General features: G+C 43.9%; 1 protein-coding gene across 3 annotated transcripts in view; it reads left to right on the top strand.

Annotated features, from left to right (window-relative positions):
- FGFR1 (fibroblast growth factor receptor 1) overlaps nucleotides 1-18,978 on the top strand; it is a 129,256-nt gene that overhangs the window by 21,449 nt on the left and 88,829 nt on the right. For all 3 annotated transcript variants that reach the window (XM_081960746.1, XM_081960745.1, XM_081960744.1), the window contains exon 2: nucleotides 16,493-16,691. In XM_081960746.1, the coding sequence (XP_081816872.1) occupies nucleotides 16,574-16,691 (118 nt within the window). In that variant the 5' untranslated portion in view covers nucleotides 16,493-16,573. The remainder of the gene's footprint in view (nucleotides 1-16,492; nucleotides 16,692-18,978) is intronic.

The following is an 18,978-nucleotide window of genomic DNA, read 5'->3' as shown; positions in this document are numbered from 1 at the left end:
ACTCCCAGAATGCTGGCTGGGGAATTCTGGGAATTGAAGTCCACAAGTCTTAAAGTTCCCAAGTTTGGACACCCCTGACATAGAGAGTCCCGTTGCCTTTTGAGAAAGCAACTTTGGGAGAACCAATCATTTCTTTTTATGAAGATGCCATTTCAGGGTACACTCCATATTCTACATCTCCTCGTAGCGTCTACCTTTTGCTATTGTCTGTCTTCCCTCTTGGAGCTCATGCCCTACATTTTGTTCTCTTCTTGTTGTTAGCTGCAAAGTCATGTTTGACCCATTGCGACCCCATGGACCTCCAAGCCTTCTTGTCCTCTACCATCCTCTGGAGTCCATTTAAGCTCATGCCGGCTGCTTCCGTAACTCCATCCAGCTGCCTCATTCTCTTGTCGTCCTCTTCTTCTTTTGCCCTCTGTCTTTCCCAGCATGAGGCTCTTCTCCAGGGAGTCCTTCCTTCTCATTAGATGGACAAAGTACTTGAGTTTTCTCTTCAGGATCTGGCCTTCTAAAGAGCAGTCAGGGTTGATCTCCTCTAGGACTGACCAGTTGGATCGCCTTGCAGTCCAAGGGACTCGCAGGAGTCTTCTCCAGCACCATCGTTCAAAGGCCTCCATTCTTTGGCACTCAGCCTTCCTTATGATCCAACTTTCACAGCCATCCATTGAAACTGGGAAAACCATAGCCTTTATTATACGCACTTTGGTTGGCAGGGTGATGTCTCTGCTTTTTAGTAGGCTGCCTAGATTTGCCATTGTTCTCTTAAGAGCATCCTATTTCACCAAAGACAACATTTCCTTGGCTAGCCATGTTAGTTTGGCTCCTGGGACAGAAAACTATGTCAGCAGCTCTTCTGCCAGGCAGTAACTAGGCAGCAATGTTACATTCAACAATTAACAGTCTGCCCTTTAATAGCACCCAAAATCAACAGCCTGCAACTCAGATAATTTTCGGTCAGCCTGACATAACAAGGAGAAGACGGAATAAGGAAAAATTGTCTGGGTATTACAAAAAGGCTTAAAATAACAGAAGGAGGGCAGGGCGCATATTTGTTAGGTTTGAGTAAGATATCTGAACCTGTGGAAGCACACCAGTAAACATATATAAAATGCAGTGAGACAGAGGAATTTCGTATTTACAATACAATACAATAGCAGAATTGGAAGGGACCTTGGAGGTCTTCTAGTCCAACCACCTGCCTAGGCAGGAAACCCTATACGTTTCAGACAAATGGCTATCCAACACCTTCTTAAAGACTTTCAGTGTTGGGGCATTCACGACTTCTGGAGGCAACTTCTGTTCCACTGATTAATTGTTCTAACTGTCAGGAAATTTCTCCTCAATTCTAAGTTGCTTCTCTCCTTGATTAGTTTCCACCCATTACTTCTTGTTCTACCCTCAGGTGCCTTGGAAAATAGTTTGACTCCCTCTTCTTTGTGGCAACCCCTGAGATATTGGAACACTGCTATCATGTCTCCCCTAGTCCTTCTTTCTCTTAAGCTAAACATACCCAGTTCCTGCAACCGTTCTTCATATGTTTTAGTCTCCAGTCCCCTAATCATCTTTGTTGCTCTTCTCTGCACTCTTTCTAGAGTCTCCACATCTTTTCTCCATTGTGGTGACCAAACCTGAATGCAGGATTCCAAGTGTGGCCTTACCAAGGCATTATAAAGTGGTATTAACACTTCACGTGATCTTGATTCTATCCGTCTGTTGATGCAGCCTAGAACTGTGTTGGCTTTTTTGACAGCTGCTACACACGGCTGGCTCCTATTTAAATGGTTGTCCACTAGGACTCCAAGATCCCTCTCACAGTTACTGCTATTGAGCAAGGTACCACCTATACTGTTCCTGTGCATTCCGTTTTTGTTGCCTAAATGTAGAACCTTACTCTTTTCACCATTGAATTTCATTTTATTTGCTTATAGAATTTTCTGCATGATCATAGCCTCTGTTTTATCATGACTGTACATTGTTTCTGTATGTTTACAAATGGATGCTAGTAGAAATTCCAAGAGGTAATGACCTAGAGTATGAGTGATGTAGTTAAGGGATTCCCCCCCCCCATACCCTTACACCATTGTTTCTAAACTTTGGCCACTTTAAACTCTGTAAACTTCGATTCCCAGAATTCCCCATCCAATGTGTGGGATTCTGGGAGTTGAAGTCCACATATCTTAAAATGCCCAAGGTGGAGAAACACTGCCTTAGAATATTGCTGCTTCTTCAGCTATGATTCTTGATCAGGATTAGGTACAAATTTAACTCAATTGCAGATTAGGGGTGGGTGAAGTGTGGTTTTCTTCCAGATGTTTTCAATGAACCATTGACATATTGACCTCTAATGGGCGTTAGAGTTCCATAACATCTCGAGACCATCTCTTGCCCACCCCATCACAAATTTTAACCCAACAGCTTTCTAACTGGGAGGCAAAAGTACCCAAATTCATATTGGGAGCAGCCAGTTTTGATGTTATATTGCTTTTTTAGTTGTATTGTGATTTTCATGTGCTTTTCTGGGAAAATTCTATCATGAATGTCAATTAAGAAGCAATGACTGCTATTCACTCCATTTTACATGTGAAAGCACCAAGATTGGGAGAAACTAGTAGTACAAAGCCAGCAGTGGCGGGGATTTCTTTAAAAGCCATTTTAAGAAAGTGCTAATGGTCTTTACTTAACTACTGGGTGTGAGAAAACGTGTTGAATTATTAAGATCTAATATGATGTCAGTCAGTAGATGACAAACACATATCTGTGAGTAATGGTTTAAATAATCTTTCTTAATCTTGGCAAGTCGCAGATGTATACAACACCCAGAATTCTCAACAATTGCCCGGTTGACTGGTGATTCTGGGAATTGGCATCCATCTGGAAGCTGCCAAGTTGAGAAACACTTTCCTAGTCTGGGATGCTGGCTACCATGCAAATATGTTGCTTGCCCCAGAAAAAGACATTCTTCTTGCAGTTACTTCTATAATGTTATAAATCAGTCATTAAGTTTTGTGCCCAATGAATCATGTTGTAGTGGATTGTGTATACTTGTGTATTTCCTGTGGATTGATATAAAATAGTGCTGTATTGTTTATTTTAAGGGTCTAATGTTTAGAATGTCATAACTGATGTAGAGATCTCCAATTATTAAGCCTCAAGGAATGAAATAGGACCACTAGACTTTGCTCTTAGTCACTTCTTCTGGTATGTAAGAATCACTGTATTGGTGCCAGAGAGGGCTGGCTTGACATATGATGATAAAGAGCATGAAAAAGAGCTATGAACTAGATTCACCTCTGCCATTAACCTACTAGCCTAGAAGATTGACAGAGATTATTAGGGGACTGGAGACGAAAACATATGAAGAATGGTTGCAGGGATTGGGTATGTCTAAAGGTAAAGGTTCCCCTTGCACATATGTGCTAGTCATTCCCGACTCTAGGGGGCGGTGCTCATTTCCTATTCAAAGCCAAAGAGCCAGCGTTGCCCAAAGACGTCTCCATGGTATGTGGCCGGCATGACTAAACGCCGAAGGCGCATGGAACACTATTACCTTCCCACCAAAGTGGGTTCCTATTTTTCTACTTTCATTTTTTACATGCTTTCGAACTGCAGAAGCTGGGACAAGTAACGGAGCTCACTTTCTGATCGACTAGGTCAACGTCTTAGGCACTGAGCCACCATGTCCCTATTGGGTATGTCTAGTCTGGTGAAAAGAAGGACTAGGGGAGACATGATAATGTTTCAATATTTGAGGGGCTGCCACAAAGAGGAGGGGGTCAAGCTGTTTTCCAAAGCACCATAAGGTAAGACAAGAAACAATGGATGGAAACTAAAGAAAGAGGGAAGCAGCCTAACACTAGGAGAAATTTCCTAATAGTGAGAACAATTAATCGGTTTGCCTTCAGAAGTTGTGGGTGCACAACTTTTAAGAGGAGATTGGACAGCCATTTTTCTGAAATGGCATTGGTAGAGGGTCTACTGCTCGAACAGTGGATTGGGCTAGAAGACCACCAAGGTCCTCTCCAACTCTGTTATTCTATGTTCTTTCACCTTCAACCCTTTTAATGTAACATAAAAATACCAATTCTCCCCAAAGTTGCCAATAAATTATAACTTTTCATGTGTGAGAAAGAAGCAATGATGACATATTTGATGTAAGCCATGCAGTTTAAATATTTGGCCTATTGAAATGTGAATTCAATCGGGTTTTCTGCTGCTGCCCTTGGTCTAAAAACAAATCGTCTTTGGTTGAGATGGAGGAATGAGGCCGACATTTTCTTTGGGGTTGACACAATACAGTTTTGCAAGGCAACAAGTCAACTTGCTGGTGTTTTTTTACTAAAAGGACATCCATTGAAAATCGACACCCAGAGAAGTCGCTTCCATTTCTTAATCAATGTGATAATGTCTCCTCTGAAGCACACATAGGAAATTAAATTTGGTTAGCAATCTCGCCCCCCATGAAAAGTGTAGTTCTATGATGAACAAGCAGAAAAGATCAGTTTGGGGGGTTCATTGAGGAAAGTGATGGTACCTCTATTGGACCATTCCCATTTACTATCACTATTAGTCTTCTCATCATTCCTATCACCCATCTCCTCCAACTTATGACTGCAGGACTGTAACTTTGTTGCTTGTATCCTTACGATTTATATTGATATTGATTGTTTCCTGATTGCTTATTTGTACCCTATCACTACCATTAAGTGTTGTACCTTATGATTCTTGATGAATGTATCTTGTCTTTTTATGTACACTGAGAGCATCTGCACCAAAGACAAATTCCTTGTGTGTCCAATCACACTTGGCCAATAAAGAATTCTATTCTATTCTATTCTCTTGCAGTGACAAAGCAAGAAAGGTGACTTCTGGTTCTATAACCAGTAGTCCAGTGATACCTTGTAGATGTTCCATCAGCCCATATTTCACATATGCCTTGTAAGGAAGGGAGAAAGCAAAACTCATTTGCGTACTGCATGTTCTTCAAAGAATGTTTGAAGATTCGTTCCAGGATAGGCTATTTTCTCAAAGCCAGACATCAAAATAACAGAGTTGGAAGGGACTTTGGAGGTCCTCTAGTCCAGTCCAACCCCCGGAGACGTTATACCATTCCTGACAGGTGGCTGTTAAAGTCTCCAATGATGGAGCACCCATAGCTTTCGAAGGCAAACATTTTCCACTGGTTAATTGTTCTCACTGTTAGGAAATTTCTCCTTAGTTCTAGGTTGCATCCCTCCTTGGTTAGTTTCAGAGATGGCATCCAGCAAGTTCTGACCAGTTCTGGAGAATTGGTAGCAGAAATTTTGAGTAGTTCAAAGAACCACTAAATACCACCTTGGACTGGACCTGTCCCTATCTAGTCTCTGTCTCCCGCGTCCCAGCTGATCGGGAAGGAATAGGGATTTTACAGTATCCTTCCCCTGGAATGGGGAGGGAATGGAGATTTTACAGTATCTTCCCCCTGGAGTGGGGAGGGAATGGAGATTTTACAGTATCCTTCCCCTGGAGTGGGGAGGGAATGGAGATTTTGCAGTATCCTTCCCCTGGAGTGAGGTGGTAATGGAGATTTTGCAGTATCCTTCCCCTGGAGTGGGGAGGGAATGGAGATTTTGCAGTATCCTTCCCCTGGAGTGGGGAGGGAATGGAGATTTTGCAGTATCCTTCCCCTGGAGTCGGGAGAGAATGGAGATTTTACAGTATCCTTCCCCTGGAGTGGGGAGGGAATGGAGATTTTACAGTATCCTTCCCCTGGAGTGAGGTGGTAATGGAGATTTTGCTGTATCCTTCCCCTGGAGTGGGGAGGGAATGGAGATTTTGCAGTATCCTTCCCCTGGAGTGGGGAGGGAATGGAGATTTTGCAGTATCCTTCCCCTGGAGTGGGGAGGGAATGGAAATTTTACAGTATCCTTCCCCTGGAGTGGGGAGGGAATGGAAATTTTACAGTATCCTTCCCCTGGAGTGGGGAGGGAATGGAAATTTTACAGTATCCTTCCCCTGGAGTGAGGTGGTAATGGAGATTTTGCAATATCTTTCCCCTGGAGTGGGGAGGGAATGGAGATTTTGCAATATCTTTCCCCTGGAGTGGGGAGGGAATGGAGATTTTGCAATATCTTTCCCCTGGAGTGGGGAGGGAATGGAGATTTTGCTGTATCCTTCCCCTGGAGTGGGGAGGGAATGGAGATTTTGCTGTATCCTTCCCCTGGAGTGGGGAGGGAATGGAGATTTTACAGTATCCTTCCCCTGGAGTGGGGAGGGAATGGAGATTTTACAGTATCCTTCCCCTGGAGTGGGGAGGGAATGGAGATTTTACAGTATCCTTCCCCTGGAGTGGGGAGGGAATGGAGATTTTGCAGTATCCTTCCCCTGGAGTGGGGAGGGAATGGAGATTTTACAGTATCCTTCCCCTGGAGTGGGGAGGGAATGGAGATTTTACAGTATCCTTCCCCTGGAGTGGGGAGGGAATGGAGATTTTGCAGTATCCTTCCCCTGGAGTGGGGAGGGAATGGAGATTTTACAGTATCCTTCCCCTGGAGTGGGGAGGGAATGGAGATTTTGCAGTATCCTTCCCCTGGAGTGGGGAGGGAGTGGAGATTTTGCAGTATCCTTCCCCTGGAGTGGGGAGGGAATGGAGATTTTACAGTATCCTTCCCCTGGAGTGGGGAGGGAATGGAGATTTTACAGTATCCTTCCCCTGGAGTGGGGAGGGAATTGAGATTTTACAGTATCCTTCCCCTGGAGTGGGGAGGGAATGGAGATTTTACAGTATCCTTCCCCTGGAGTGGGGAGGGAGTGGAGATTTTGCAGAATCCTTCCCCTGCCACCCTCACCAAGTCACACCCACAGAACCAGTAGTTAAAATTTTTGAATCACACCACTGGTTAGTTTCTATCCATTGTTTCTTATCTTGCCTTTTGGTACTTTGGAAAATCTTGGTGTCTATATCTTTCTGTCTTTTGGCACAAATATTTCCTTGCAGTTCTTTGCATTTTCTGTGGATCTTTCTGGAATGGCTACAATTTATCATAATTCATGTTATCTGCTGGATAGTGACGGTCTTGAGCCCATGTGCCAGTAGGCCCCCATAAATGTTGTCATGCCATTCGGTAGGATGCAGTAGCCACGGCAAGTACATTTTTACTTACTACTAGCCGATAACCTGGTGCTTCCTGGGTATCTATTTATAGGGGGAAAATGTCCGGACCAAACGTAATTTCTAATATTGGATTTTTCCCCTTACCAGAAGGAGCCCCCTTTTGGAGTACTGTGAAGCCGTTACCATGGCAACTCCACTGCGCTTTACAGCAGAAGCTATTTTATGGCAGTACAGTAGAAGCCATTTTAAGGTACAACAGGCTGTATCTTAACAGAATAAAAACTCCGAGGGGTGTTAGGGGTGTCTTACCCCCACAGTATTTGTTTCCATAGAGTAAGTCATCTGTGTACCACATTTGGTTGAAATTGCTCAAGGTGTTCTATATATATAGAAGAGAAGATAGAATACATTTGGAGATGTGCTAAAATCTTAAGCATAAACACCCCAGAGGATGTTATGAAGGTGGGTGGGGAAACCAAACTGGAGGTGAATAAGTTCCCACAGTTGGGAAGGAAGGAAGGAACTGAAAAATGATTCTGTTTGCTTTCCATCCTTGTATAGTGAGCAGGAAGGTTGTTCAAATTTATACAGCGTCTGTGTAAATACCAAGAAGAGCTGAGTCTTTATATTCTTTGAGTTCAATTGCTTCTTCACAGCTAAAACGTGGAAATGCAATATTTTGTTTTCCCTGCAGCACATAGGTGAAGAAGAAGTAAATACCTCATAAGGGAGTTCTGTTCCCATTTGGAACACTGTTTGGCCATGTGTGTAACACTGATGTTGTTGTTGTCGATTATAATTATATAATAAGTATATGTAATTATTATTATAATATAATTATTCAATTATTCCATGTTTTCCCTTGTTGTTACTTTTATTATATAGAAATGTATACACTAATATTCCACTTTCTCTTATTTCTACCACTTACTCTAGCTTTTAATCGTGTCACCCTTTATTAAAACACTTTTTCTTTCTATCCTATCTAGTTTTTAATCATGTCATCCACCTAAAAAAGGAAAAGAGAGAAAAGGAAAAGCAAATCAAAACAACAACAAAAAAAAGAGAAATCATCTATCCATCATCTCTTGCCCGCTTCAATACTTCAATTGCTTTGCTTTAAAAGAAAGAGAGAAAAGGAAAAGCAAATCAGAACAAGTTGTTCTTGTTGAGTCACTAAGTTGTGTTCTGACTCTTTGCAACAGGCACTCCTCAACGTACGACCATAAATTGAGCCCCAAATTTATGTTGCGAAGTGAGAAATTTGCTGAGTGAGTTTCGTCCCATTTTACAACCTTCCTTGCCACAGATATTAAATAAATCACCACAGTTGTAAGTTAGTCACCCGGTTGTTAAGTGACTCTGGCTTCCCCATTGATTTTGCTAATCAGAAGGTAGCAAAAAGTGATCACATGACCCCCAGGACATTGCAAACCATCATAAATGGGAGTTGTTAAACATTTGAATCATGTGGACATGGGGATGCTGCAATGTTCATAAGTGTGAAAAATGGTCAGAAGTCCATTTTTTCAGTGCTGTTGTAACTTTGAATGGTCACTAAGTCAACTTACAACTAACTGTTGTAAGTCGGGGACTGCTTGTACAGGCCCGTGTCCTCAACTGTCTCCCTGATTTTCCCCAAATTCTTGCTCATTGTGTCGATGACACTATCTAACTATCTCTTCCTCTGCCGTCCCCTTCTCCTTTTACCTTCAATTTTTCCCAGCATCAGGTTCTTCTGCAATGGGTCCTTTCTTCTCATTGGGTGGCCAAGATGAATTAGAATGTCTGCTTCCATATCTGTCCTTCCAAAGAACAATAGGATTGATTTCATTCAGGATTGATCTTATTCAGGACTAGCTGATAACCCGGCATTGCCTGAGTATTTATTTATCCCAATCCTTTATTAGACAGGAAAAGAAATGAATGTCCAAAACTACAGGGAACACCTTCGAGGTGATTGCATTAGCAGGTACCTCCCCCAACAACTTGCCTTCTTTGCTTGAAGCGGAGGGCCTAGGATGTGTTGTTTTGTTTTTTAAGAACCAATCCCCTTTACCAGAAGGAGCCCCCTTGTGGAGTACTGTGAATCCGTTGCCATGTTAACTCCACTGTGCAGTACAGTGGAAGCCATTTTAAGGTACAACAGGCTGTATCTTAACAGAACATGAATCCAAAATGTACACTATCACTATCAAAAATACTGTGATTTCACACTCTAGATATAATTCATTCCTTTTCATTTCAGTGGCCCAGGCATTCTAGAGTTATGCTGGAATGCACACACACACCACGAGGGGTGTTAGGTATCTTACCCCCCACAGTATTTTTTTCCAGAGGGTAAGTCATCTGTGTACCAAGTTTGGTTGAAATTGCTCAAGGCGTTCCAGAGTTATGCTGGAACACACAAACACACACAAACCCAGAGCCATTTTATATATATATATATATATATATATATATACTATATAGATTGAAGATTGATTGACTAGTTTGATCTCCTTGCAAGCCAAGGGACTCTCAAGAGTCTTAGCCAATACCATAATTGGAAAGCATCAGTTCTTCAGTGCTCAGTCTTTCTTATTACCTGTATCACCAGGTTTGGTCAGCAAATGGATTAGATCAGTGTTTTTCAACCTGGGCGACTTTGAGATGAATGGACTTCAACTCCTGGAAGACTCCAGATGTTAAAGTCCATACATCTTTATGATCACCAAATTCTGAAAAGACTGGGTTAAGAGGAAACTTCCTCAAATTGGTGTCTTCCAGATGGGCTGGGACTGCTAATCCCAGAATTCCCAATTCTCCTGGTCACCATCCATGAGGACTAGATTTTCAACACATCTGAGGAGCACAGCTTAGGAAGGATAGATGGGAGCCCGGGAAGCAGCAATCCTTCACATATGGAATTTGTGAGCCAGTAGAGTCCCTGCTTACTATCAAGAGCAGCAAATGTTTGATGGAATTTTAATTTAGCATCAATATTATAGTATCCCCATCAGCAACTAACCAATGATAGACGACTGAAAAAAGGCTAAGCAGGATCAGACCTGCTCTTTCGTTGGTTTGGAGAAGACCAGGAAATCCCGTGGCAGTAGAGTTAGATTAAAATGGGAGGGAGGGAGGGAGGGAGGGAGGGAGGGAGGGAGGGAGGGAGGGAGAGAGAGAGAGAGAGAGAGAGAGAGAGAGAGAGAGAGAGAGAGAGAGAGAGAGAGAGAGAGAGAGAGAGAGAGAGAGAGAGAGAGAGAGAGAGAGAGAGAGAGAGAGAGAGAGAGAGAGAGAGAGAGAGAGAGAGAGAGAGAGAGAGAGAGAGAGAGAGAGAGAGGCCCAGAAATGATACCCTGCAAACTTTAGGGTTATTGTTATTTTCCAGATTACTTCAGGATAACTTTGTGTTGCATTGACATGTACAGTTACACACACACTCTCTCTCCACACACACACACACACACACACACACACACACACACACGGATGGTAGAAAGCATTAATAATAGCTAGAGAGAACAGCAGGAAAGAACCATACAATAGATCATGATTTATAGTCTCCCATGTCCTCCACAAAACATGACAAGCAAGAATTAAAACAAATTACATCATAGCTTAGCTAAGTGTGATCCCAGGCTCTGGTGCCGATGCTTCTCTTCAATGCTCTCGGATTAGTTTTATGTGTTTTGCTACTTCTGTGCAATGTTCGCAACCTAGGATACACAGCCTTTTTTCGTCACATTTAAAAGTTGGAACCTGTTGCTTTTTTTTTTTTTTTGACTCACAATTTTCAAGGAGACGGTGGTTTTTTTCCTTCCTTCCTTCTGTTCCAAATCTTGCAGTTGAATTTGGCTGCAGACTGCATGTTTTCCTTCTGACGCCACTTCCGTGCTCCTGGGATTTTTCCCCTCTCCATGCCTGAAGGACAGCACATCAACTCATGTGACTCAACCTTACGAATCATGCTGGAACCATGAAGCTGGCACTCAAATGAAACCAAGATGGGCTTCCCCATGACTTTTCCAGAGCCAACTTTTGAGGTGTCTAAGGGAAGAAATATTCAGGGGGCTACAGCCAGTTTTCAATCACTGTAGTTTCCCTTCGACGTTCTCAATCATGTGAAGTGACAGCCCTGCTTTATGCTTCAGTGGCGAGAACACACTTGGAATACTGCAACCAGTTCTGGTCACCACAATATAAAAAAGGTGTGGAGACTCTAGAAAGAATGCAGAGAGGAGCAACGAAGAAGATAAGGGGACTGGAAGCGAAAACATATGAAGAACGGTTGAGGGAACTGGGTATGTGCAGTCTAATGAAGAGAAGGACTAGGGGTGACATGCAGATACAGATTAACAGAGTTGGAAGAGACCTTGTAGGTCATCTAGTCCAACCCTTCGCCCAAGCAGGAGACCCTACACCATTTCTGACAGTCTCTTCTTGAACGCTTCCAGTGGTGAAGCTCCCACAACTTCTGAAGGCAACTTCTGTTCCATGGGTTGATGTCTTCCAAAACTCAAGGGGCCGTGACAGAGAAAAAGGAGTCATTTTTTTTCTCCAGTGCACCTGAGGGCAGGACAAGAAGCAACGGGTTGAAACTAATCAAGGAGAGAAGCAACTTAGAACTAAGAAGAAACTTTCCTGACAGTGAGAACAATGAATCGGTGGAACATCTTAGCCTTCAGAAGTTGTGGGTGCTCCATCACTGGAGGTTTTCAAGAAGAGGCCAGGCAGCCATTTGTCTGGAATGTCTCCTGCCATGGGCAGTGGGTTGGACTAGATGACCTCCAAGATCCCTTACAACACTTATTATTCTACGTTCTCTCGTCTTTCCTTTTGTCCCACCTACCAGCTTTCTTTAAGAAAAGGGTCATGAGAGTGTTGGAAGACATGTCCCTCTGGGTTCAGTTCCAAGTGGGAAGAAAAGACACTGGAAACATGGAGACTGCTTGGAAAGATGGTTTAATGGTGGACAGGACCACATGGTTTGAGGTCCTGGGCAGAAAAAGAACACATGGGTGAAAGAGGGAGAGAGATTTATATCCTCTCTTAGGAAGCTCCCGCCTTGGAGCTTCCTGTTCCTGTGTAAGAAATGTACTCTGATTGGTGGCCAGACCCCCATAGGGCCATGCAGGGGTAACTTTGTAGGTTGTCTTGAGTCCCAGGCTTGGTTGAATCTTGCTGAGTGATGATGCAATGAAGGAGCTTTGGGCAATTCCTATGATGGCTTAATGTCTTTATCCTGGTTAACAGGACAAAGGGCTAATCCTATCACCCTGGAGCTGAACATCATTTGTGTTGTAGATAAGGGGGCCCAGTCTTTCTGGGGCTATTAGCAAAGGTGGGGGCTGCTTTCCAAGAGCATCTTCCTCCTTTTCTCAACCAGGGAGGTATAACATTCTGCCTTTTTTAATATTCCCTAGAATATTTCGTCCTTCCTTCTCCTGTAGGAAGTGCTAACTTCCTACAGGAGCAAAACAACCCCCTTCTCCTAATTTGGCTCCCTCTGGAGTGGAATGCGGGTAAGCAAAACGATTTGGAACGGGAGTGATCACTTTTGAAAAAATACTGACAGCTTTTCAGTCGTTCTTGGCTCACTGGATCAAATTCCACTTGCATATCAAAAGCCCTGGTGCCATGGAACAAAGCCGGGCATTTCAGCAAAACTGGCACCAGGCAGGAAGGCCAGAAAACAACAGCAAGAGAGCCTGGGCAACACATTCTTGAAATAGTTGACCTAACTATGAAGACTAGGCGCTGAATGTGTGACTCAGAAACTCACTGTTGCTTTTCCATTTTTCCATAGAATTTAGAATTATAGGGTTGGATATAGGGTCCTTCCTTCCTTCCTTCCTTCCTTCCTTCCTTCCTTCCTTCCTTCCTTCCTTCCTTCCTTTCTCCCCTCCCTAACTCCCTCCCTCCCTCCTCTTCCTTCCTCCCACCCCCTTCCCTCTTATCTCTCCTTCCTTCTTTCTTTCCTTCCTTCCTCTTCCTTTCTCCCACCCCTTCCCTCTTATCTCTCCTTCTTTCCTTCCATCCTTCCTTTTCCTTTCTCCCACCCCTTCCCTCTTATCTCTCCTTCCTTCCTCTTCCTTCCTTCCCCCTCCTTCTTATCTCTCCTTCCTTCCCTCTCCTCCCTTCCTTCCCTCCTCTTCCTTCCTTCCACCCCCTCCCGCTTATCTCTCCTTTCTTCCTTCCTTTCTGTTGTGCCCACCAGAGGCTAGCGGAGCTGGTAGCAGATTCGGACAGTGAGGAGGTTGGGGAGGAACATGGGCCAGTCCTGGAATCTGGCGAAGGCTCTGATGAGGGCTCTATGTCAGAGGCAGAGATGGGGCCAGAGCCGTATGCCAGTTATCAGCTGCCTTCAGAGTCTGACATCAGTGAGGCAGAGAAACAGCTGGAGCCTATTCCCAATGTGAGGAACAGGGGTTGACTTGGGAGTAAAGGCACAGGTGGACGGTGAATGGCCCCTCCCATAGGGAATAAAGAGGAATGAAAGGGGAGTGGAGTTTGCAGGAGACAATTTGTTTGCTTAATTAGTGTGAAGGTTTGTTCATGACTCTCAGAGACTCCTTGCCAAGTATTTTCTTGGACGGCGTTGTGGCCTGGCAGCTCTCCAAGTTTGATAAGGTCTGTGGTTGTAATTTCATACTTGAAAGACTGTTTGCCGGGACTTTGCTGGATGTGAATGAGAGGAATTCACATTAGCTTAATAAAAAGGGGTTTTGTTGGGGACAAGGAGTCTGCTTCGTGATTTTGTAAAGCCTATGTCAGAACACTTCCTTTCTTCCTTCCATCCATCCATCTATCCATCCAGGATTGTTATTATTTTTAAAGATACGGGCATGATTCTAACTGTTGGTTAATCTTACCTCTTGCCTTTTTTTTGGACAGATGTTTTATTGTATTATTGAAGCATTTTCTCCTAGCAAAGTTTTATGAGTTTTGGAAGCCACTCAAATGTGCGTCTCGCAGAACATTGCGAAGAGGATTAAATTAATATCCTCTCAGAGCTACCAACATGGCACAAGCACCGAGGGAAGCCTTTCCCTTTTGGAAAAAAAATATGATTCTTTAGTGCTATTTTTGAAATAAGCAGCTTGTGGAGTTGCATTTAGTTGGTTGGTTTGGATTTTGTTGTTGTTTATTTGTATTCTGCTGATCAGGTGTCTTAATTCCTCCACGAATTGTTAACAGGTCTTTTAACAGGCTAAAAGTTGTGAAAATAAAGAGCAAATTGGATCTTGCAAGTCACTGTTTTGGCAGGTTGCGCCTCAATTTTTGCAACTTCCGCTCGCTGTAAAACTTTGCCCATCAGATGACTTCCATACTTGGAAGAATGATTAAACCAAGCCGTGGTTGAAGATTCCACATGCAAGCAATAACTTTGTGAGTTCCCATCAGGAACACAGGGGTGATTTAAAATGTTCCTTTTTTAAAATGTCTACGGCTGTGATGCTCAACCTATGGCACACGTGGCACAGATGACACACAGAGCCCTCTCTGCGGGCACGCCAGCTCCACCACACATGTGCGCGTACACCTCCCACCGGCCAGCTGGTCTTCAGGTCTCTACTGTGCATGCGTTGACGCAAGGCACCTGCGGCGGCCATATGCGTGGGGCATGGGTGGGCCGCATGCACGGGGTGCACATTGCACTTTGGGGCCTTGCACGGCTTCCACCTTGGTGCATGAGGCCTTACAGGCCCAAAATAGAGCGCCGGGGGGGGCGTGGCTCCCTCGCGCTCTGTTTTGGCTTCCAGTTTGATGCAGGAGGCTTTCCAGGCCCAAAACAGGGCACGAAAAGCCGGGTGCATGTGGGGGATTTGTACGCATGCGTGGGGTCATCACGGGGGGAGGGGGTTGCACACGCACGTGTGGGGGGGGCGCATGTGTGGGTGTGTGCATTATCAGTGCATCTGTGTGTGCACGCTTTTGGCACACAAGGACAAAAAGGTTAGCCATCACTGACCTGTGAAGATTCTTTATCATTGGTCGTCACAAAGATGTTTTTTTCAAAAGGCAACTGGACTTTCTTCCTTGAAGAGTTTCGCTTTTCATCCAAGAGAAGAAGAACTGAAGAAGCTTCTTGCATGAGAAGCAAAATGTCTTCAAGAAAAAAAGAAAGTCCAGTTGCCTTTTGAAAGAAAACACCTTTGGGACAACCGATGATGGAGAATCTCTATAGACATTTAAAATGGGAACATTTTTTTGCACTTTTGGGTTCCTATTTTAAATTAATTGGGATGTTTCACCAGATGCAAACCAGATGCAAAGACACTGGTTTAAGCTGTTCAAAGGGATAAAATGTCTAATAACCTTTAGTTGTAGTATATGCATTTATTGAGTATGTATGCATTTGTGTGGGTGGGTGTGTCGGAAATATTGATTAGTTTGGATTGGGAGTGCTGTTTACTTCTAAGTCTGCAGTGTGAATATATAGTAGTCCTCAACTTAAAACCACCACCAGGACCAAAAATGTCTCTGCTAGGCAGGGCTGTTGTTAAATGAGTCATGCCCATGTTTTGCAACCTTTTGCAAAGTTTTTAAGGAACTTTGGCTTTCTTCATTGTTTATCAGAAGTTGGCTGAAAAGGTCAAATATGTGAACGGGTGACCTTAGGAACCTACAGATGTTGTAAATACCTACCTGAGGCCAAGTACCTGAATTTGATCATGTGATTGCAGGGATGCTGTAGCGGTCATAAGTCAATATTTTTAGTGCCACTGTAACTTAGAATGGTCATTGAATGATAAGTCAATGACTATCTGAATAGTGTTGCACCATAGAGAGTATTTTAACTTACTGCATCTGGGTATGGTTTGCCAATTGCACAGCGGCAGATAGGACAGCGCTCCAGAGGGTCAACGTCATTGCCCAGAGGGTCATTTGTTGCCCTCTCCCCTCTTTGGAAGAGCTTTATAGCTCCCGCTGCCTTAAGAAAGTTCAAAGCATCCTTAAAGAGCCATCTCATCCTGGGCACCCTTTTTTTTTTTTGAACTGTTACCATCTGGCAGCCGGTACAGGATAATAAAAACAATGACAGATAGGCTGAAAAACAGCTTCTATCCCAGGGCAGTAACTATATTGAATTCTACGGTATAGTGCAGTATTAATGCAATATCAGGGGTTTTCAATTTCAGTTACATAGAATGTGAAGGATGTGTGTTTGTGTTTTATTTTTATAGTAGCAATGTACCCTGAAGACGGCATTTAATTTCATTGTACGAGGTGCAATGACAATAAAGGAAAGTATCTAAGTATCTCGTGTGCCTACAAAACATTCGTTAATCCATAACAACACGCAGGGCACAAAGGATCTTAAAATTTGAAATGTTGGAAGTATTACATTTTGATTTTTTTAAAATTTCTGGTGCATTTAACTTATTTCTCTCTCTCTCTCTCTCTCCTCTCTAGAGTAGCTGAAGACCTGAACTTCAAGGAAGAAGGAAACAACGCTTTGGCCAGCCCAAGCCCTCATGGATTCTGAGAACTCTGATGCTGACCAGTAGCTGGAGAAGGGGGATGTTTACGTGGAAGTGTCTTATTTTGGGGGCTGTGCTGGTCATAGCCACACTGTCCACTGCAAGACCAGCGCAAACCCTGCCAGAGCAAGGTAGGAGCACCATCTGCATTTTCCATGTTCATTTATTTGTTTCCACTCTTTTTTTAAATAAAAAAAATATTTTTAATTTTCAAAACAAATGCCGCACATAAAATCTTCCTTCTTTACATACTGTAGAAAGTGTATCAGTTGGATACAAAAGGCTTTCGGGCATCTCTTCCACAGTCATCAAGCATAATTCATATTAACTCAAGTATTTGAACTCAGATATTTATACATGTTACCATCATCATACCTCCATTTTCATTTGACTATAATTGTATAAATGTCCTTCATCATAAAATATACCAAGATTTAATATATAACCATATACTGGCATTTCATTTACTATTTCTAATATCCTCCAACAACACTGAATCCTTATGTCCTATTCTAGTTAAATATCCGTAATATTTAATAACAAAATTTTCTAATCCTCCTTTCCAAAACACTGTTTACAATTTACATCCAGTTTCCTTATGTTGTACCCATACATATATATATACGTTATTATCATTATCCCTCCTTTATTTGACTATATCCTGTATCGTAACACTTTTCCCCTAATAATCAAGACTTAAGTGTATCTAACTTAGTTCTTTTTATTAACCTTTATATATAATCCAAAAGGATTTCTAATCTTCCTTTCATGGGTACCATTCAATATTCATATCCAATTATTACTTATCATAACGCTACACATTGTATACATTATTATCATTATCATTATTATTTATTTAACTATATCTATTGTCACTAAATTTCCCTAAGTTTAACTAGTTTTTAATTATACTTTTGTATGGACTCCTCTTAGCAACTCCTTGCTTATAAGAGGAGGGGAGTTTGTAGGAGACAATTAGTTCAGTTCATTAGAGTGAAGATCTGTTCCTGACTTCTTGCCTAGAATTGTCTGCTACAGCGTGCGGTTTGGAAGATATCCAAACCTAATAAAGGCCTGTAGTTGTGAAATCTCATGAAAGACAGTTGGCCGGGACTTTGCTGGAGAGGAATTCCCTTTAACCTAAATAAAAGGAGTTTTATCGGGACAAGGAGTCGGCTTTATGATCTTGGGAAGCCTAGGTCAGAACAGTTATAGCATTTGCACTCTATGGAATCCATTCTCCGTCTTGATAATTTCTTCCTATCGTGTTTCCCCCAAAATAAGACAGGGTCTTATTTTCTTTTTACACACAAAATATGGCTTGGGCCTTATTATGGGGGGAGGGTTTATTGTTTTGGGGTTGCCGGGCGGCTGCTCTCTTGCGAGGGGGCTCCCAAAGAGCCAGGCACAGCCTCATGGGCGAATGGCTGTGTTGTGCTGTCACAGCAGCGCAAAACAGCAGCCATGAAGCAACCACACTCATGAGCAGCCACCCGACAAACCCCCTTTCCAGCCGGGCACAGCGCCATTCACTGGCCTAGGGGTATTGCCAAGCTGCGTGAGTGCCTGTTTGCCGCCGGCCGGCTCCCGCGGCTTGGTGCCTTCGAAATGGCAGTGACTGACGCTCTGTATGGCTGCAGGGGGGGTTGTGCGAGCGGCTGTTCTGCTCTCACTCACGCGCCTACCAGCCTCACGATGCCCTGGCCCAGCTCTCTCCGCAGAGCCAGGACACCTCCACCGCTGCTGCCGGTGCTGCTACATGGCCGCTCTTGGCATATGCTCTATGGTTGTGGGCCAGCTGCCGGCAGAGCGTACAACCATAGAGCGTATGTCCAGAGTGGCCACTGCCGGAAGACTCGGTTTGGAAGCCACAGAAAAAGCTATGTGGCGGCGGAGGTGCCCTGGCTCTGCAGGGAGAGCTGGGCCAGGGCATCATGAGGCTGGCAGGCGCGTGAGTGAGAGCGGAACAGCCTCTTGCGCAACCCCTCCTCTGCCCGTGCAGAGCGCCATTCACTGCCATTTTGAAGGTGCCAAGCCACAGGAGCCGGCCGGCGGCGAACAGGCGCTCACGCAGCTTGGCAATACCCCTAGGTCAATGAATGGCGTTGTGCCCGGCTGGAAAGGGGGTTTGCCGTGTGGCTGCTCGTGACCGTGGTCGCTTCATGGCTGTTGTGTTGAGCTGCTGTGACAGAGCAACACAGCCATTCGCCCATGAGGCTGTGCCCGGCTCTTTGGGAGCCCACTCATAAGAGAGCAGCCGCCCGGCAACCCCCCTCTTCAACTGGGCACAGAGCCGCTCACCAACTTAGCGGTATCCCGAAGGCGCTAAGCAATGCGATCACCTTTGCCCCCCCCCCCCCCGGTTCCCGCAGCTTGGCACCTTTGGGATACCGCTAGGTTGGTGAGCGACGCTCTGGC

The sequence above is a fragment of the Natrix helvetica genome (genome assembly GCF_964273705.1).
Source record: "Natrix helvetica genome assembly, chromosome: 8".
Taxonomy (NCBI): domain Eukaryota; kingdom Metazoa; phylum Chordata; class Lepidosauria; order Squamata; family Natricidae; genus Natrix; species Natrix helvetica.
Note: the sequence above shows the minus strand (reverse complement) of the source record. Positions and strands in the feature narration are given on the sequence as shown.